Source organism: Canis lupus, chromosome 9 (assembly GCF_048164855.1).
Source record: "Canis lupus baileyi chromosome 9, mCanLup2.hap1, whole genome shotgun sequence".
Lineage (NCBI taxonomy): Eukaryota > Metazoa > Chordata > Mammalia > Carnivora > Canidae > Canis > Canis lupus.
The window spans coordinates 2273344-2295774 of record NC_132846.1 but is presented as its reverse complement, the minus strand read 5'-3'; the positions used below and the strand labels follow the sequence as shown (position 1 = coordinate 2295774).

At 37.1% G+C, this 22431-nt stretch overlaps 1 protein-coding gene across 1 annotated transcript; it reads right to left on the bottom strand.

Moving 5' to 3' along the window:
• Positions 1-20442: 20442 nt before the first annotated feature.
• Positions 20443-21384, bottom strand: LOC140640640 (olfactory receptor 11L1-like). Its single transcript, XM_072840235.1, has one exon. The coding sequence runs from the start codon at positions 21382-21384 to the stop codon at positions 20443-20445; it is 942 nt and encodes a 313-aa protein (XP_072696336.1).
• Between the last annotated feature and the right edge of the window lie 1047 nt (positions 21385-22431).

Here is a 22431-nt window from a genome sequence, read left to right as displayed (position 1 = left end):
CCAACAAGCACATGAGAAAATGCTCTGCATCACTTGCCATCAGGGAAATACAGGTCAAAACCACAATGAGATACCACCTCACACCAGTGAGAATGGGGAAAATTAACAATGCAGGAAACCACAAACGTTGGAGAGGATGCAGAGAAAAGGGAATTCTCTTACCCTGTTGGTGGGAATGTGAACTGGTGCAGCCACTCTGGAAAACTGTGTGGAGGTTCCTCAAAGCGTTAAAAATAGACCTGCCCTACACCCAGCAATTGCACTGCTGGGGATTTACCCCAAAGATACACATGCAATGAAACGGGGAGACCTGCAGTCCGATGTTTCTAGCAGCAATGTCCACAATAGCCAAACTGTGGAAGGAGCCTCCGTGTCCATCGACAGATAAATAGATAAAGAAGATGTGGTTTTTGTATACAATGGAATATTACTCAGCCATTAGAAACGACAAATACCATTTGCTTCCAGTTGTATGGAACTGGAGGATATTATGCTGAGTGAAATAAGTCAGTCAGAGAAGGACAAACATATGGTCTCATTCATTTGGGGATTATAAAAAATAGTGAAAGAGTATAAAAGGGAAAGGAGAAAAAACGAGTGTGAAATATCACAAAAGGAGACAGAACAGGAGAGACTCCTAAGTCTGTGAAACGAATTAGGGGTGGTGGAATGGGAGGTGGGCGAGGAGTGGGGTGACTGGGTGACGGGCACTGAGGTGGGCATTTGACTGGATGAGCTTTGTGTTATTCTGTATGTTGACAAATTGAACACAAATAAAAAAATGATTTATAAAAAATAATAATAATTAAAAAAATAAAATCATGAATGAGAAAGGAGAGATCACCACAAGGAAATACATGTGATTTTTAAATGGCATTATGAGTAGCTATACGCAAATAAATTAAGGAATCTAGAACAAATGGACGCATTTTTGGAAAATACAAACTACGAAAACTGAAAGAGGAATAAATAGAAAACATGAACAGGCCAATAATCAGGGAGGATATGGAAGCAGTCATCAAAACCTCCCAAAACACAAAAGTCTAGGGCCAGATTGCTTCCCAGGGGAATCCTATGAAACGTTTAAAAGAAATCGTACCTATTCTACTAAAGCTGTTTGGAAAGATACAAAGAGATGGAATACTTCCTAACTCATTTTATGAGGCCAGCATCACCTTAATTCCAAACCAGACACAACCTCACCAAAAAGAATTATAGACTAGTATCCCTGATGAACAGAGATGCAAAAATTCTCAATAAGTTACTAGCCAAAAGCATCCAACAATACATGAAGAAGATTATTCACCATGACCAAATGGGATTTATCCCCGGGATCCTAGGTGGTTCAACACTCGTAAAACAATCAAAGAGATTGATCATATCAGCAAGAGAAAAAACTAGAACCATAGGATCCTCTCAATAGTTGCAGAGAAAGCATTTGACAAAATACAGCATCCATTCCTGATCAAAACTCTTCAGAGTGTACGGATAGAGGGAATATTCATAAGCATCTTAAAAGCCATGTTTGAAAAGTGCACAGCAAATATCACTCTCAAATAGGAAACACTGGGAGCCTTTCCCCTAAGATCAGGGACAAGATAGGGATGTCCACTCTGACCACTGTTATTCAATGTAGTACTAGAAATTCTAGCCTCAGCAATGAGACAACAAAAAGAAATAAAAGGCATTCAAATTGGCAAAAAAGTCAAACTCTCCCTGTTCACAGATGGCATGATACTGTGCATAGAAAACCTAAAGACTCCACCCCAAGATTGCTAGAACTCATACAGCAATTTGGCAGTGTGGCAGGATACAAAATCAATGCCTAGAAATCAGTGGCATTTCTATACACTAACAATGAGCCTGACAAAAGACAAATTAAGGAGTCAATCCCATTTCCCATTGCAACCAGAAGCATAAGATACCTAGGAATAAACCCAATCAAAGAGGTACATGATATGTATACAATGGAATATTACTCAGCTATTAGAAATGACAAATACCCACCATTTGCTTCAACGTGGATGGAACTGGAGGGTATTATGCTGAGTGAAGTAAGCCAGTCGGAGAAGGACAAACATTATATATTCTCATTCATTTGGGGAATATAAATAATAGTGAAAGGGAATATAAGGGAAGGGGGAAGAAATGTGTGGGAAATATCAGAAAGGGAGACAGAACGTAAAGACTGCTAACTCTGGGAAACGAACTAGGGGTGTTGGAAGGGGAGGAGGGCGGGGGGTGGGAGTGAATGGGTGACGGGCACTGGGGGTTATTCTGTATGTTAGTAAATTGAACACCAATAAAAAATAAAAACTGGGTAAAAAAAAAAACTAAAGAACACTTCTGAAATAATTTGAAGGAGACTCAAAGAGATGGAAAAATATTCAATGTTCATGGATTGGAAGAATTAATATTGTGAAAATATCAATGCTACCCAGGGCAATTTACACATTTAATTCATTCTGTATCAAAATATCATGGACTTCCTTCAGCGAGTTCGAACAAATCATCTTACGGTTTGTGTGGAATCAGAAAAGACCCTGAATAAACAGGGGAATATTTAAAAAGAAACCCATAGCTGGGGGCATCACAATGCCAGATATCAGGTTGTACTACAAAGCTGTGATCATCAATACAGTGTGGTACTGGCATAAGAACAGACACATAGATCAATGGAACAGAATAGAGAATCCAAAGTGGACCCTCAACTTTATGGTCGACTAATATTCGACAAAGGAGGAAAGTCTATCCACTGGAAAAAAGACAGTCTCTTCAATAAGTGGTCCTGGGAAAATTAGACATTCATATGCAGAATGAAACTGGACCATTCTCTTACACCATACACAAAGATAAACTCAAAATGGATGAAAGATCTAAATGTGAGACAAGATTCCCTCAAAATCCTAGAGGAGAACACAGGCAACACCCTTTTTGAACTCGGCCACAGTAACTTCTTGCAAGATCCATCTACGAAGTTAAGAGAAACAAAAGCAAAAATGAACTATTGGGACTTCATCAAGATAAGAACCTTTTGCATAGCAAAAGATAGCGTCAACAAAACTCAAAGACAGCCTACAGATGGGAGAAGATATTTGCATATGGCCTGTCAGAAAAAGGGCTAGTTTCCAAGATCTATAAAGAACTTATTAAACTCAACACCAAAGAAACAAACAATCCAATCATGAAGTGGGCAAAAGACATGAAGAGAAATCTCACAGAGAAAGACATAGACATGGCCAACAAGCACATGAGAAAATGCTCCGCATCACTTGCCATCAGGGAAATACAAATCAATACCACAATGAGAAGCCACCTCACACCAGTGAGAATGAGGAAAATCAACAAGGCAGGAAACCACAAATGTTGGAGAGGAATGCCGGGACATGGAACCCTCTTGCACTCTTGGTGGGGATATGAACTGGTGCAGCCACTCTGGAAAACTGTGTGAAGGTTGCTCAAAGAGTTAAAAATAGATCTGCCCTACAACCCAGCAATTGCACTGCTGGGGATTTACCCCAAAGATACAGATGCAATGAAACGCCGGGACACCTGCACCCCGATGTTTCTAGCAGCAATGTCCACCATAGCCAAACTGTGGAAGGAGCCTCTGTTTCCATCGAAAGATGAATGGGGGATCCCTGGGTGGTGCAGCGGTTTAGCGCCTGCCTTTGGCCCAGGGCGCGATCCTGGAGACCCGGGATCGAATCCCACGTCAGGCTCCCAGTGCATGGAGCCTGCTTCTCCCTCTGCCTATGTCTCTGCCTCTCTCTCTCTCTCTCTCTCTCTCTGTGTGTGACTATCATAAATAAATAAAAAAAAAATTTAAAAACCTGTTTAAAAAAAAAAAGAAAGATGAATGGATAAAGAAGATGTTTCATTGCATCTGTACCCAGACGCATCTTACACCGAGTTCAATTGTACTTCAATTGAACTCGGTGTAAGATGCATTACATGGAGGTGTGCTACATGTCATGTGTGATGGAAGTGAGTTATTAACTAGCTTAGCTGTATGTGCATTCACAACAGATATACTGTGTTTTTGCCTCATGTAAACAAGGGTTTAGGACCCATGACCACAGTAGGATTGAAGGTAGATTGCAACTGTACTCTCCTTGTCTCTGAGAAATAAGTCTTCCTTAAGTATTGCTGGCAAATCAGTGTCACTGCAGGGAAAAGTACCCACGTCAGCAGTAGGTGTGGAGGCACAATGGAAAAGCTCTTTACTTAACTCTGAGTGGAAGCATTCTGGGAAAGCAATTTCCATCCTGCCTCTCACAAAAGGGAGTTGAAACCTCCCTGCAAAGTGCTTATGGAGGCACTATCTAAGAATGTCTACCTCACCCTGAGTCATAATGACATCCTGCATGTTGCCTCACAACTAGACTATGTTCTTGGTTGTTGTGAGAAGGTAATGTCACAGTAGGTCTGAAGGCAGAATGGATCTGGGCTTTCCTTATCATCAGGAAAAAGTAATTCCTTGAATGAAGCATCTCTGTAGCTCTCGTGGAAGGGAATGAAACACATTTCAATTGAATATGTGGAAACCCAATAGACCAGTGCCGACCTCACTCAGAGATACAAGTGTTCCCTGATGCTGTTTGGATATTATTCTCCAATGACTCATAACCTACATCCACAAATGGGGTGGTGGTGGCACAGCAATGCATTCTCCCTTTGCAAGTAATCTGTCGTATCCTGAATACAGCCTTCTGCTAAGCTCTCACATGAGGGAGTGAAGGTTATCTCAAAGTAGTCATTTAGAAACTTTGGAAAAGGGATGTACACATTTTAGAGAAGCAAGCACTCATTGAAAGCAGCTTCCCCATTCCTTCTCCTGCAAGAGATGTAGAATTGATGTCCATAGTGCTGCCACCAGCTCTTTTATTAATGACACAAAAGAGTTATGCTTGAATTCGGCTTTTTCAATGCTATTCATGCTGAGATGGAGAATTTTCCTCCAATGTGTGAAGGAACAACTGAAATGCACTGTTTTATGCTATGTGAAAGAAGTGATCCTTGAAAGCAGCGTTTTACCAGACTCTCAAAAAAAAGGGGAGTTAGAAACTTTATCCACCATAGGTGTGGAACACATGGAAATGTGATATAGTTAAGTCTAAGAATGCAGTGTTCTTAAAAAACAGCCCACTATTATCAAATATTAGTTGACCATAAAGTTGAGGGTCCACTTCTGGATTCTCTATTCTGTTCCATTGATCTATGTGTCTGTTTTTGTGCCAGTACCACACTGTCTTGATGACCACAGCTTTGTAGTACAACCTGAAATCTGGCATTGTGAGGCCCCCAGCTATGGTTTTCTTTTTTCAAATTCCCCTGGCTATTAGGGGTCTTTTCTGATTCCACACAAATCTTAACATAATTTGTTCTAAGTCTCTGAAGAAAGTCCATGGTATTTTGATAGGGATTGCATTAAATGTGTCAATTTCCCTGGGTAACATTGACATTTTCACAATATTAATTCTGCCAATCCATGAGCATGGAATATTTTTCCATCCCTTTGTGTCTTCCTCAATTTCTTTCAGAAGTGTTCTATAGTTTTTAGGGTGTAGATCCTTTACCTCTTTGGTGAGGTTAATTCCTAGGTATCTTATGCTTTAGGGTGCAATTGTACATGGGATTAACTCCTTAATTTCTCTTTCTTCAGTCTCATTGTTAGTGTATAGAAATGCCACTGACTTCTGGGCATTGATGTTGTATCCTGCCACACTGCCAAATTGCTGTATGAGTTCTAGCAATCTTGGGGTGGAGGCTTTTGTGTTTTCTATGTAGAGTATCATGTCATCGGCGAAGAGGGAGAGTTTTCTTCTTTGCCAATTTGAATGCCTTTAGTCTTTTTGTTGTCTGATTGCTAAGGCTAGAACTTCCAGTACTATGTTGGATAGCAGTGGTAAGAGTGGACATCCTGTCTTGTTCCTGATCTTAGGGGAAAGGCTTCCAGTGCTTTCCCCCAAGACACAAAAGTCCAGGGCCAGATGGCTTCCCTGAGGTATTCTATCAAATGTTTAAAGAAGAAACCATACCTATTCTACTAAAGCTGTTTGGAAAGATAGAAAGAGATGGAATACTTCGAAACTCATTCTATGAGGCCAGCATCACCTTAATTCCAAAACCAAAGACCCCACCAAAAAGGAGAATTATAGACCAGTATCCCTGATGAACATGGATGCAAAAATTCTCAACAAGATACTAGCCAATAGGATCCAACAGTACATTAAGAAGATTATTCACCATGACCAAGTAGGATTTATCCCCGGGATGGAAGGCTGGTTTAACACTCGTAAAACAATCAATGTGATTCATCATATCACCAAGAGAAAAAACAAGAACCATATTATTATTTTTTAAAATTTTGTAAGTCATCCTTTTTTCAGAGAGTTGGTACGAATATTTTTAAGATTTATGTGGAATCAGAAAAGACCCTGAATAGCCAGGGAGAATATTGTAAAAGAAAACCAGAGCCAGGGCATCACAACACTGGGTTTCAGGTTGTACTACGAAGCTGTGGTCATCAAGACAGTATGGTACTGGCACAAAAACAGACACATATAATCAATGGAACCGAATAGAGAATCCAGAAATGGGCCCTCAACTCTATGGTCAACTGAAATTTGACATAGGAGGAAAGAGTATCATGGGAAAAAAGTCTTTTCAATAAATGGTGCTAGGAAAATTGGACAGCCACATGCAGAAGAATGAAACTAGACCATTCTCTTACAATATGCACAAAGATAAACTCAAAATGGATGAAAGATCTAAATGTGAGAAAAGAATCCATCCAACTCCTAGAGGAGAACACAGGCAACTGTGTTTTTGAATTTGGCCACAGCAACTTCTTGCAAGATACATCTATGAAGGCAAGGGAAACAAAAGCAAAAATGAACTATTGGGACTTAATCAAGATAAAAAGCTTCTATACAGCAAAAGAAACAGTCAACAAAACTAAAACACAACCTACAGAATAGAAGAAGAATTTGCAAATGACATATCAGATAAAGGGCTAGTATCCAAGATACAAAAAGAATTTATTAAACTCAACACCTAAGAAACAAAAATCCAATCATGTAATGAGCAAAAGACATGAACAGAAATTTCACAGAGGAAAGCATACACGTGGCCAATAAGCACATGAGAAAATGCTCTGCATCACTTGCCATCAGGAAAATACAAATCAATTAAATGAAATAAAATTTTGCATAATAATATCTATGTGCTTATTAGAGAGAGATCAGCTTTATTTTTTTTGAGAGATCAGCTTTAATATATTATTTACCAAAGTAAGCCCAATTAGTGTTCCAAATGTCTCAGCACCAAGAATCTGGGGAAAAATGAAAAAAGCATAGTCTTTCAAAATAGATTATATTTCACAGATGTCCAGAAGATGCTGAGATATGGCTTTTATAGGGAATAATAAATTGTGTGCTATCACTACTGCAATTTACTTATATAAGTTTTGATTTTGTGTGCAAATAAATAATTTAAAACAATTAAAAAAAACAAATTGAGATACCACGTCACACCAGTGAGAATGGGGAAAATTAACAAGATGGGAAACAACAAATGTTGGAGAGGATGTGGAGAAAGAGGAACCCTCTTGCACTGTTGGTGGGAATGTGAACTGGTACAACCACTCTGGAAAACAGTGTGGAGGTTCCTCAAAGAGATGAAAATAGGGCTACCCTATGACCCAGCAATTGCACTGCTAGGGATTTACCCCAAAGATACAGATGCAGTGAAACGGCAGAGCACCGGCACCCCAATGTTTATAGCAGCAATGTCCACAATAGCCAAACTGTGGAAGGAGCCCAGGTTTTCATCGAAAGATGAATGGATAAAGAAGATGTGGTTTATGTATACAATGGAATATTACTCAGCCATTAGAAATGACAAATACCCACCATTTGCTTCAACATGGATAGAACTGGAGGGTATTATGCTGAGTGAAGTAAGTCAACTGGAGAAGGACAGACATTATACAGTCTCATTCATTTGGGGAATATAAAAAATAGTGAGAGGGAAAAAGGGGAAAGGAGAGAAAATGAGTGGGAAATATCAGAGAGGATGACAGGACATGAGAGACTCCTAACTCTGGGAAAGGAACAAGGGGTTGTGGAAAGGGAGGTGGGTGGGGGGATGGGGTTACTGGGTGATGGGCACTGAGGGGCCCTTGATGGGATGAGCACTGTTGGCAAATCGAACTCCAATAAAAAGAAAATAAAAAGTATAGTTATTTTAAGAATCCAAAGTTGTTTTAGCCTTCCATTTTTTATATTTCAAATATAAACCATCAGTTTATTTTTATTTCTTTTTAAAGATTTTATTTGTTTATTCATGAGAGATGCAGAGAGAGAGAGAGAGAGAGAGAGAGTCAGAGACACAGGCAGAGGGAGAAGCAGGCTCCATGCAGGGAGCCTGACTTGGGACTGGATCCCAGGTCTCCAGGATTAGGCCCTGGGCTGAAGGTGGCGCTAAATCGCTGAGCTACCGGGACTGCCCCTATAATGTTTATTTAACATGCATCAGCTCACCTAGTTACAAATATTCTTTGAGGAATTTTAAGATCCATTCTCTTAGTAAGTTTTAAATATACAATACAGTATTGCTAACAATAATCACCACCTTGCATGTTCATCACAAAAATATTAATGTTATAACTAAGTGTATGCCTCTTGGAAACCTTCACCTATGTTGGCCATGTCCCACCTCTCTCCTCTGGCACAAATCCATTCCCTTTATCTATAAGTGTAGCTTTTTTAGATTGCACACATATATTATACCAAGTTATATCATACATAATTTGTCTTTTTTGCACTCACTTAGCATAACACCCTCAAATTTTATCCACATTGTCACAAGAGTCAGACTTTCCTCAATGGATGTTGAATTTTGTCAAATAATTGTTCTGCATCTATTGAGATAATCATATGATTTTTATTATTCATTGTGTTGATAGGGACGCCTGGGTGGCTCAGCGGTTTTAGTGCCTGCCTTAGGCCCAGGGCATGGTCCTGGAGTCCAGACATTGTGTTTCACATCGGGTTCCCTGCATGCAGCCTGCTTCTCCCTCTGCCTGTGTCTCTGCCTCTCTCTCTGTGTCTGTCATGAATAAATTTTTTAAATCTATTTTTAAGAGAAAGAAATGCAACAGATTTCTGTACATTGATTTTGCATCTTGCAACTTTACTGAATTCACATTTCAGTTCTAGCGGAGTTTTTTTTTTTTTTTTTTTTTTTTTAGTCTTTCAGATTTTCTATATAGAGCATCATGTTGTCTAACAATAGTGAATGTTTTACTGTTTCATTGCCAGTTCAGATTAATTTTCTTTCTGCTGTCTGATTGCTGTGGCTAGTACTTCCAGTACTATGCTCAATAAAAGTGGTGATAGGGGACATCACTGTCTTGTTCCTGACATTAGGGGGAAAGCTCTCAGTTCTTCCCTATGGAGTATGATATTTGCTGTAGGTTTTTAACATATTCCTTTGCTGAGTTTTTTGTTTGTTTGTTTGTTTGTTTGTTTGTTTGTTATCATGAATGGATGTTCTAGTTTGTCAAATTATTTTTCTACATCCATTGAGATGATCATAAGCTTTTGCTTTCTCCTATTGCTGGGACGTATTATGTTATTATATCAGTTCTGCTTGTGAATATTGAACTACCATTGTATTCTGTGAAGAAATCCCAGTTAATTAAATATTTTAATGTATTGTTGACTTTTGGTTGGTACCATTTTATTTAGGACTTTTTTTATCCATGTTCATCGGAAATGTTGGCCTGTAGTTCTCCTTTTCTGTGGTTTCATTATCTAGTTTTAGTACTAGGCTGATATTTGCCTCATAGGATACATTTGGAAGTTTTCTTTCGTATGATTTTTGGAGTAGTTTGATTAGAATGAGTATTAACTCTTCTTTAAATAGTTGGTAGAATTCATTGTAAAGCCATCTGGTCCTGTACTTCTGTTTGTTGGGAGCTTTTAGATCACTGATTCATCTCCTTGCTGGTAGATTTTTCACATGTTCTATTTCTTCCTGATTCAGTTTTGGTAGGTATATGTTTGTAGGAACTTATCCAATTTTTATAAGTTGTCTAATTTGTTGATGTGTAGATTTTCACAATATTCTCTTACAGCTGTTTATACTTATGTGGTATTAGCTGTTATCTCTCTTTTCTCTTTCATTGGTGACTTTGTTTATTTGAATCCTTTCTCTCTCTCTCTTTTTCTTTCTTTTTTAATGAGTCTGGATAGTAATTTATCCTTTTTTAATATTTAAAAAAAATTAACCTTTTCAAACACCCAGCTGGTTTCATTGGTGAATGATTCATTCTTCTGGTTTCATTGATTCTTCTATATTTTTCTTTTAGTTTCTCTAGCATTTATTTCTGTGCTAATCTACTATTTCTTTTCTTCTACTGACATGGGATTTTGTTTGTTCCTTTTATAGCTACTTTAGCTCTAACATTGGGTTATTTGCGATTTTTTTCTTACTCTTTCATGTAGTCCTATATTGCTATAAACTCCCCTTTTATAACTGTTCTCATTGCCACCCTACATGACATACTTTCCAAGCATTCTCCTGCTGTTGAATTATTTTGCACATAATGTCTCCATTAGAGATATGTGAATTTCTTACATCTCTTTCTAAAGCCAACAATTCCCCAGCCTATTCTGATTTTGTCCTTACTTGTGATTCCCTTTCTTTGGCATTCATAACACAGAAAGCAATGGCTAAGCTACCACTGAAATAACTGGTTCACTTTTCCTTCTCTATTTTCTCTTTACCGCTCTTTTGGATAAGGTATCTAGGAATCCTTTGGGCATTTTAGGGATTTCCCCAAACTCACACACCTGTCTGAAGCACTAAAAAAATCTGGACAAGTCTCCAAATATGAGGGTGGATGGCAAGCCTGGGAATTCCCACTGAGACAAAAGTCTTCTCCCAGCATCATTCATTTACCCAGCTTTGGTCTTCTCCTGGCTTCTTTGCCAATTGTTAGAAGACAAAGAGTGAGTATTAAGTATTCTCCTACCTGAGGAGAGACTTTGAGATTTAAAGCACTCCACAACATACAGTTTACACAGAGTTTTATTAAGGACCTTTAATTACAGAAAGAATTGGGAGGGCAACTGTCCAGATATGTAGTTACTCTGTAAAATCTACATCTTAGTCTAAAAATTTTATAGAATGAGAGGGCATACAAAGAGGTATTGTGAAAAGAAAGCCTTCACATGCATTTCAAAGCTCTCATATGTACCTAATTAACATGTAATATTTAATTAGGTCTCATAGAACCTCCTGTGCCAAATTTATGGAGGGCCAAAGCAGACCTCCCCATCCTAGATTGGTGGGCATTTCTAAAGAATTTTTATTAATGTCTAAGGAGCCCCAGGACACATAACCTCAGGGGGGTGAGCAAGCAGATGTGAAAAAGACAGAGGATTACAGACGGAGTCAGTAGTAATAATTCTCATATGTTGCTCAAAGTATTCCAAAAAATATAGGAAGAAATAAATTTTCCAAATGCATTCTATGTGACCAGCATTAGCCTGACATCAAAATAAGATAAAGGCACTGCAAAATAAAACAGACTAAGAAAAAAACAATAATACAGGCCAACATAGGTGCAAAATTCTTTTTCTTAATTTTTAAAAATTTTAAAAAATTTTTAATTTTTAAAAAATATTTTATTTATTTACTCATGAGAGACAGAGAGAGACAGAGAGAGAGAGAGAGAGAGAGAGGCACAGACACACTCAGAGGGAGAAGCAGGCTCCATGCAGGGAGCCTGATGCGGGACTCGAACCCAGGACTCCAGGATCATGCCTTGGGCCGAAGGCAGGTGCTAAACCACTGAGCCACCCAGGGATCCCCAGGTGCAAAAATTATTAACAAAATAATGCAAGTCAGTCTAATAATACATTTAAAAAATACAATCAGGTGGGATTTATTCCAAGGTTGCAAGGATGCTTCCATTTTTGTAAGTCAATCAATATGATACATTACATTAACAAGAGAAATGATTAAAACCATATGATTATCTCAATAGATGCATAAAAAGCATTTGACAAAACACAATATCCAATTTGTGATCAAAAATCTTCAGCACAGTAAGTTTAGAGGGAACATACATCAACATAATGAAGGCTGTATGTGAAAAACACAAAGCAAACATCATATTCAATGTTGAAAAACTGAGATTTTTCTCTAATATCAGGATCAAGAAAGGAATAACCACTATATATACATATATATATATATATATATATATATATATATATATATATATATGAGGCAGAAGGAGAGAACTCCAGGAGACTCTCCACTGAACATGGGCCTGATGCAGGGTTCAGGCTCACAACTCTGAAATAACTACTTAAGCCAAAACCAAGAGTCAATGCTCAACTGACTATACCAGCCCGGTTCCCCACTTTCACCTCTTTTATCAAACATAGTACTGAAATTCCTAGCGACAGTATCAGACGAGAGAAGAAAATAGAAGGCATCCAAATTAATTTAAAAAAAGGTAAAACTTTCATTGCTTGCACATAATATGGTACTATATAAAGAAAAACCTATAGACTCCACTAAAAAACTGCTAGCACTGATGAATGAATTCAGTAAAATCACAAGATAATAAGGGAAAAAAATTAACATACAGAGAACTGTTTTAATTCTATTTGCTAATAATGAAGTAGCAGAAAGAGAAATTAGGAAAGCAATCCTGTTTGAAATTGCACCAAAAGGATAAAATCTCTAGAAATAATCTTTTCCAAAGTGAAAAATCTGTACTCTGAAAGGTATAAAATACGTAAAAAACAGATTGAAGATGACACAAAAATTGGAAAGATCTATCATGTTCAGACACTAAAAGAATCCTCATGTATTGGAAGAATCAATATTGATAAAATGTCCATACAACCCAAAGCAATATACAGATTTATTGCAATATATATCTAAAACCAATAATGGTATTCACAGAAATAAAATAAAGAATCCGAAAATTTGTATGGAACCACAAAATACCCCAAATAGCCAAAGCAATCTTGAGAAAGAAGAACAAAACTGGATTATTGCAACTCCAGTTTTCAAGATCCACTACGGAGGTGTATTAATCAAAACATCATTGTACTGGCACAAAAACAGACACATAATACAGGATAGAGAGCCCAGAAATAAAACTCAGGCTCATATGATCAATTAATCTATGACAAAGGATGCACATGTATACGATGGGGGAAAAGACAGTGTTTTCAACAAATAGTAGTGAAAAAATTGGACAGTTATATGCAGAAGAATGAAACTGGACCACTTTTCTTACATCATACACCAAAATAAACTCAGAATGGATTAAAGACATAAGTATGCTACCCAAAACCATCAAACTTCTAGAAGAAAAAGTAGGCAGTAGTTATTTTGAGATAGTCTGTAGAAAATTTTTTCTACATATGTGTCTTCAGGCAAGGGATGTAAAAGCAAAATTAATCCATTGGAACAACCCCAGTATAAAAATTATCTCTTAAAAGAGTTTATTTATATACTTGAGAGAGATAGAGAGCACAGACATGGGTAGAGGGAGAGAGAGAAACAGACTCCCTACTGAGCACAGAGCCTGATGCAAGGCTTGATCCCAAGACCCTGAGATCATGACTTGAGCCAAAGTCAGATGCTTAACTGACTGAGCCACTCAGGTGACCCAGAAGCCTTTTGCACAGTGAAGGAAACCATCAACAAAACAAAAAGGCAACCTTTAAAAAAATACTTCTAAAAGATATATCCAATATGGAGTCAATATTCAAAATACATAAAGAACTTGTGAAACTCAACAAGAAGAAGAGGAAGAAGAAGAAGAGGAAGAGGAAGAAGAAGAAAAGAAGAAGAAGAAGAAGAAGAAGAAGAAGAAGAAGAAGAAGAAGAAGAAGAAGAAGAGGAAGAAGGAGGAGGAGAAGGAGAAGAGGAAGAAAGAAGAAGAAGAAGGAGGAGGAGAAAAAGGAGAAGAAAGAAGGAGAAGGGGAAGGAGAAGGAGGAGGAGGAAGAAGAGGAAAGAAAGAAAAGAAACAAATATAATTCAATTTAAAAAATGGGCAGAGAACCTGAGGACATTTTTCCAAAAAAGAGATACAGATGGCAATAGACACATGAAAAGTTGTTCAACATCACTTATCGTCAGGGAAATGCAAATCAAACCCACAAGATAACACCTTGTATCTGTAACAATGGCTGCAATCAAAAACTCTAAAAATAGCAAGTGTTTATGGGAATATGTAGAAAAATTAATCCTTGTGAGTTCTTGTTGGGAATGCCAATTGATGCAACCATTTGCAAAAACAACATGAAGTTTCATAAATATATTAAACATAGGGATGCCTGGATGGCTCACCTGTTGAGCATCTCCCCTCAGCTCAGGGCTTGCTCCCGGACTCACTACCTGGAGCCTGCTTCTCCCTCTGCCTGTGTCTCTGCCTCTCTCTCTATGTGTCTCTCATGAATAAATAAGATATTTTTTTAAATATATTAAACATAGAATTACAATTGGATCCACTAATTCCACTACTTACTTAGCATTTGCCAATAAAAATGGTAAGTTTTGCACTAATTGTAAAAGATATATGCCCTCATGTTTATTGCAGTATTATTTACAATAGCCAATATTTGGAAGCAACATAAGTGCTCACCTACAGATGAATGGATAAAAAAGATATTATATATGGTGCAAAAACACACAAACATCAACAGAGCATAATGGCCCATAAATTTGTGTGTGCATATATATGTTTATATAGTGTATGTGTATATCTATATGTTTGGGATATGTGTACACCATATATGTGTGTGTGTGTGTGTGTGTATAGTATAGGTACACTATATATGTATATATAATGAAAATTTATATAAATGTTGTATCATATATACATATTTATGAAATTTCATATAGATATATGTTATACATGTATAAATATAGCAGATTATCACTCAACCATAAAAAGGAGATTTTGATATTTGCAACAGCATGGATGGATTTAGAGAGCATTATGCTAAATTATATGTTAAGCAGAGAAAGACAACCATATGATTTTACTCATATGTGGTATTTAAGAAACAAAACAAATGAACAAAGAAGGAAAAAAGAAACAAAGAAAGAGACTCTTACATGCAGAGAACAAACTGGGGGTTACCAGAGGCAAGTGGGTGAGTAGACAGGTAAAATAGTTAGAGGATTAATAGTACACTTACGGTGCTGAGAATAATATATAGAATTATTGAATCCTTACATTGTACACCCGAAATTAATATACATTATATGTTACCTATACTTCAAGAAAATAAATAAATAAATGGTAATACTATAGACAACAGTATTTAATAAGGAAATGGCACAGTGATTAATTTTACCCTAATTGTTTTGATCTTTGTATCAGAAAGACTCATTAGTGCCTCAAAATTTTCTGGAAATTGTATTGGATAAATAATATTTATTTTAAAAAGTATGCTTCTTTCAGGTTCATCATATTCTTCACTGAATATTTGTTTTAATTTAGTTGAACAAATTTTCTTTACCTGAATTTTGTGATTCTTCTTTACTTTTGGTAGTATTTCTTATCAGGCGTTATAGGGTATTTTTCCTATATTAAAGCATATGTCTTTTTAACTTGTAATTAATATGTTTTGCTACTATCACTTATCCTCAAATGAGAGAACTTACCACAAGATCTGATTATGGGCTGGAACTTGTCCATTTGCAAATTTCACTCTTGAAACACAAGGTAAAGGCAATTGAGTAGGCTGGATACACTTATGATTCTACCAAAAAATAAAAAAAAAGGACAAGGAAGACTGGGTGGACAGTGTGTTGAGCATCTGCCTCTTGGTTTTGGCTCAGGTCCTGATCTCAGGATCCTGAGAGTGAGCCCCACCTCAGGTTATGCACTGAACAGGGAATCTGCTTAAGATTCTCTCTCCCTCTCTCTCTGCCCCCTCACTCAAGCTCTCTCTCTCTCTCAAATAAATAAAGAAATAAATAAATAAATAAATTAATTAATTTTTTAAAGTGGATAAAATTCTTGGGAACCAAGAGTCACTCCAGGATTCCTAGAGTTTCCGATACAGATCACTTGACTTTAAATGGACATTTATCTAATTTAGCTTAGGGAAATATGTCATAATGAATGAGGGCAGAAAATACTATCCAAGACTAGGGGAGTTCTTAAAATATAGGACATCTTAAAAAAATAAGGCATCCTATAAATATAAAGTAGCAAAAGCCATCTTTACCCTGACATTAATGATTCTTCAATAATTTTTTATTATAAAGTGAAAACAAGCTACCATATGATGTGTATATTATGCTACATTTTTGTAGTAAGTACTGTAAATTTCTATTTATTTCATACACCTGTGTTCCCATCCTTTTATAAAGAAAATACAGAATACATATATATGTATATATATACACAAGCACTGAATCTATGTACAAGAAACTACTCTAAATTGTTTACCTATGTAGGCAAAAGAAAATAGGGTAGACGAGAAAAGTGAAGTATAATTTCTAAATTTTTTATCTTCTTATATAGCTTTGATTTTTGAAAAACGTGGCATCATTTATTCTTAGAAGTGAAATAACACAATTTAAATCCTATGATCAGCAGCCCCGGTGGCTCAGCGGTTTAGCGCTGCTTTCAGCCCAGGGTGTGATCCTGGACACCTGGGATCGAGTCCCATGTCGGGCTCCCTGCACGGAGCCTGCTTCTCCCTCTGCCTGTGTCTGTGCTTATCTCTGTGTGTGTGGGTAAATCCTCTGATCATATAAACATGGACTATGTGAAAGGTGATTATCAAAAGATGATGTACAGAGACTTGAGTTTTTCAGTAGTTCAAGGGCTCTGCCTTTAGGAAGTGATGCCTACAAAGATATCCTGAAGGAAGAGCAGCACACGCTGATTGCTGCTTGGGGGTGAGGTGCATGGAGGGAGCAGCATGTGCCATGACACTTGGGGAGCAGACATGGCAAGTACCTGGTGAAAAGACAATCTGGTGAGGCTTTAGCTTTGACAAGGGAAGGAGCAGGCAATGAGTGACAGGTCATGCAGGGCATCTTGGTCAGGAGGATTTATTTAGTTTATAGCCTTAAAGCAAGACAAAGGTACTGATCTGTGTTAAGCAAGAAACATGTTCTGGAAAATGTCACCTCTGGTTGTGGAATGCAGTCCTCATTGAACTGCCTCCTGAGAAAAGGGACAGACCCTTGAGGGTATTCACAAATGGAAATGTTGTAGTTCAGATTCTGGCAATGTCTAAGAGCATGGAAATGTGTTGATACATATTTGAAGTAATTTTGCAGCCAAAATAATAATTTGTGATGGATAGGGTATAAATAGTGATGGCATGTGGGGGCAACAGGAAAAATTCAAAGGTGCCATACTTTCCAAATTGACTAGTGAGAAGCTGCTACACAATATAGTTTTTCTTTTCTTTCTTTTCCTTTATTTTCTTTTTTTCTTTTCTTTTCTTTTCTTTTCTTTTCTTTTCTTCTTTTCTTTTCTTCTTTTTTCTTCTTCTTGACATTGGTGGAATAAAGCTGACTTCAGTTTTCTACAATTAAAGTTTCACAATCCAAGCCTGTTTTCCCCAAGAAATGATCAACAAAGCATAGATTTCAAATGAAATTCAGTACACAAGTATTTCAAAGAAACACATACATACAAAATTAATATTAAAAAAATAAAAATAAAAAATAAAAAATAGCATTACTCTAACACATTTACACCACAAGGAAAGTGACAGCTGGACAAATAAGATGTTTACAATTTCCTATTTCAGGAAGTTGTTTAAATACTTATAAAAGTTATCTTGATATACATCTCAGTCCTCAAAACTATGTGTTTTGAATATATGGTCTCAATTTAGAAAGCTACATGTAAATAAATGTTCCCTTACATTCTGTGAGATTTGATAAAGCACCCTTGTACTTTTGTAATCAAAACAGAATTAAGTGTATTTTACTTTTATTTTGATATTTTCTCATTAAAAATATTTTATGTATTTGTTTATGTATTTATGTATTATTTATTTATTTATTTATTTATTTATTTATTTATTTGAGAGAGAGAGAGAGCACAAGTGAGGAGGAGTGTCAGAGGGAGAGGGTGAAGCAGATGCCTTGCTGAGCTGGGAGCCTGAAGTGAGGTTCAATCCCAGGACTCTGGGATTGTGACCTGTGCCAAAGGCTGATGCTTAACCCACTGAACCACTCCGGTACCCCAGTGTTTTCTCTTTTTTTTTATACTTAAACTCACTTTTGCATGTTGTGTTCTTCTGTTACACTGCTTGATGAAGATCACTGGCAGGATGGATTTGAGATTACATGATAATCTGCTTTAATGCATCCTGCTTAAAGAAAATGTGATACCCACTATTACCAACTAGGATTATACCTTTCCAATGAAACTGACTTTGTTGCAGTTTTTGAAAGTAAGAGCAAAGAATTTACAAAAAACATAAAGACGGGATGAAAATGAGTGAACAGACAGGTAAGCTTCTTTTTGTATGTCTTTAAATTGCAGTTGGAATAAGTGATACTCTCTTTGATGAATGTCTCAAAAGCGTCCATGGCCCCTGGTTTGAGCAAGCATTTAAAGAAAAAAAAGAAAGAAAAGAAAAGAAAACAAAACAAAACTCAGAGCTTTGGGATAAATAATATAATAAAGAAAGGGAAGATTTAGATATATATTCTGCTAAAAAATGGGTTTGAAAATAAGACTATATTAAAAAGATAAAGAATTTTCTGTTCAATTCTGGATGGTTAAGAACATGTTACACAAAATATGCCACTTTGGTGTAGTGCCTATTTTGAGCTGAAGGCTCTTGAGAAACAATATGCAGGAAGGGCTCTCTGACTTCTGTCTTTCTATCTCAAAGGAGGTCATAGCACTTTCTATGAAAGGTGCACACCCTGTCCCAGGAAGAGACTCATCAGTGCAGACTGGGAGCTGAGGCCAAAATACACTTGTGAAACAAACCTACCAAAATAATACATTATTTTAGTTCCCCCCATATATTCTCTCTAGGCACTTTCCCATAATTTACTGCTCAAGCCTGTTTGTAACATGCCCACAGTTTATCATTCTTTGTTTAAAAAGGTATGTAAATGTTGGGGCCAAAATGCTTCTTCAGGTTCATTTTCCTTTTGAAGACACCTATGTGCACATGGAAATTAAAATGAGTATGCTTTTCTTCTGTTACTTGGTCTCATGTCAGTTTAATACTTAGTCTTAGCCACAGAGCCCCGGAAGGTAGAAGAGATTCTTCCTCCTGCAGTAAGATGGCATACAGAATGGCTGCGTGTTGGTACAGAATGCCTCCCTGTTATTGTGAGAGTTTGTGCACAGCTCTTGAAATTTCAGTGGAAAAGGGTTAGAAAAAATGTCGGTGTACGGCACAAGTTTTTCATTTATGCATATAGGTAATTTAGACATTATTTTCCACCCATATGTTCTGTTTCAAAAATAAAAAAACTAATTAGGAATTCAGAAAAACATATACTTTTGATATATACTAGAAAATGGTACCTTGAAGTTCAAGAAAAAATTCAAGCATTGGCATATGTAAGAAACTCTTCATTTTGTTATACTTTGCCCTTAAAAATATATTATTTAAGACCTTAGTTGCCTAAAATAGTGTCTCTGGTAATATAATCTGAACATCAGTCAACAGGGCATCTTGTTGAGTTGCATATTTTCATTCAAAAGGTCTGGCTTAGGGAGGCATTTCTAACAAGCTCCCAGATTATTCTGATGCTTCTAGTGCATTGATCACACTTGGAATAGAAACACTTTGAGAAGTGATCAAGTGGAAAAAACTCAGGCCAAAAAGCTTTGAAAAAAAATTTCCTTTAGCAATCTTGTTACACCATTTGTTACTAAACTGTATTTTTTAAAGATTTATTTATTTATTTATTTATTTATTTATTTATTTATTTATTTATGAGAGAGAGAGTGAGTGAGAGAGAGGCAGAGATACAGGAGGAGGGAGAAGCAGGCTCCATGCCAGGAGCCTGACGCAGGACTTGATTCTGGGACTCCAAGATCGTGCCCTGGGCCAAAGGCAGGTAGGTGCTAAACTGCTGAGCCACCCAGGGATCCCCTAAACTGTATTTTAATAATTGAAATATATAAAGCTTCTTCAGTAATTTAAGAAAGTACACAGTGAAGGAAAATCTGGCTCAGGTCGTTTTTTTTTCTATTTTTCATTTTCTCTTTCTGAACTGAATTGATTTATTTATCTTGAATATTTTATAAAAATCCGAGAAAGTTGATACTTGTTTTACCATGATAGATTCCATAATATAATTTTTAATACTTACTATTTGCAAGTGTGGTTTGGGAATCCACTCTAAATGGATTATTTTAGAATGTCTCTCAAATCACTCATATATCAGGTCAAGAGCATTCTCTTTCTTGCTAGAGCTTTTCTGAAAGCTTTCTTCACATCTTTGTTTCTCAGGGTATATATTAGAGGATTTACCAAAGGGGTAACCACACAGTAGAACACTGATATCACTTTACCAATGGTGAAATTGTACTTGGCTGGAGGGCGAACATAGGCAAAGATAATGGTGCCATAATAGATAGAGACCACAGTGAGGTGGGAGGCACAGGTGGAGAAAGTTTTCTTCCGAGCCTCCCTGGAAGACAGCTTGATTATTGTGACCACGATGTGTCCATAGGAAGACATGGTGAGAAGGAAAGAACTTAGAATCACAACAGAGCTACATGTGTAGCCCAAAGCCTCCACCAAAAATGTATCTGAGCAGGAGAGTTTGAAAATGGGGTCTGAGTCACAAAAGAAATGGCTGATCTTCTGGGGGCCACAGAAATTTAGATGAGAAATGAGTATGGTAGGTAAGAGAGGGGCAATGAAGCCCCCAATCCAAGATCCAGCTGAAAACCGCAGGCACACACGAATACTCATGAGAAGTGAGTATCTTAAAGGGCTGCAGATGGCCAGGTACCGATCATAGGCCATCACTGCCAGCAGGATGCACTCTGTAGCTCCCATGGAGAAAAAGAAGTAGTACTGGGTGATACAACCAGAAACAGAGATGGTAACAACCTGTGAGAGGCAGGTGTCCAGCAATTTAGGCACCGTGGCTGTGGTGTACCAGATCTCCAGGAATGACAAATTTCCTAAGAAAATGTACATGGGCGTTTGGAGTGTGATATCCATGAGAACAATGAAAATAATGAGAGTGTTTCCTGTGAGGGAGAGTAGATATACAGTAAGAAATATCACAAACAAGGTGATCCGCAGATGTAGAACACCAGGAAACCCAAGAAAAATGAACTCTGTCACTCTTGTTTGGTTTGTTATATCCATAGCTCATCATCTCTGATCTGGAATAAATCAACAAAGCCCAGAATATGAAAAATGAGCAAGGATGGAATATTTTTATAATCATTTATTTCATGATAATAGACTTCTAATAATAATAAAAGTTAACGGCTGGCAATAACATACTTGATGTGTTTAAAAACATTTTCCATGAATTAGCTCACTTGATTTACAAAGTCAATCTCTGAAATAAATAGTCTAAAAATTCACTTCACAAATGAAACAAACAAACAAACTAAAACAGTAAATTACTTTCTAAGACCTACATCACTTCAAGTGTTAGAGTAAAATTTGTACCCAGGTAGGTTGTTTTAAAAGATCACAGTCCAAGCTAATATTTAAAATGTGCCTATTGGAAGAACATAGCTTTGTTCCATCACTGAGTATTTAACACCCTATACATGGAAGGATGGTGAACATAACTGTTACAGTCAGAAGCCAGTGAATGGGGAAAGGGAACCTTTAGAATGGAGCTCCTACTCCATACCAGTTGCTTTACAATTTTAACTGTGTGACCCTCATTATATGTCATCACTTAGGCTTGGGTAAACGATTAGTATGAGCCTCGGTGTCCATCGAAAGATGAATGGATAAAGAAGATGTGGTCTATGTATACAATGGAATATTACTCAGCCATTAGAAACAACAAATACCCACCATTTGCTTCGACGTGGATGGAAGTGGAGGGTATTATGCTGAGTGAAATAAGTCAATCAGAGAAGGACAAACATTATATGGTCTCATTAATTTGGGGAATATAAATAATAGTGAGAGGGAATAAAGGGGAAAGGAGAAAAAATAAGTGGGAAATATCAGAAAGGCAGACAGAACATGGAAGACTTCTAACTCTGGGAAACGAACTAGGGGTGGTGGAAGGCGGGGGGGTGGTGACTGGGTGGTGGGGAATGAGGTGGGCACTTGATGGGATGAGCACTGGGTGTTATTCTGTATGTTGGCAAATTGAACACCAATAAAAAATAAAATTATTATTTAAAAAAAAGATTAGTATGTGAGTTCTCCAGAAAACAAAAC

Excerpts from the sequence above, each read along its gene's own strand:
- LOC140640640 (XM_072840235.1), bottom strand. The coding sequence starts at position 21,384 with ATGGATATAACAAACCAAACAAGAGTGACAGAGTTCATTTTTCTTGGG.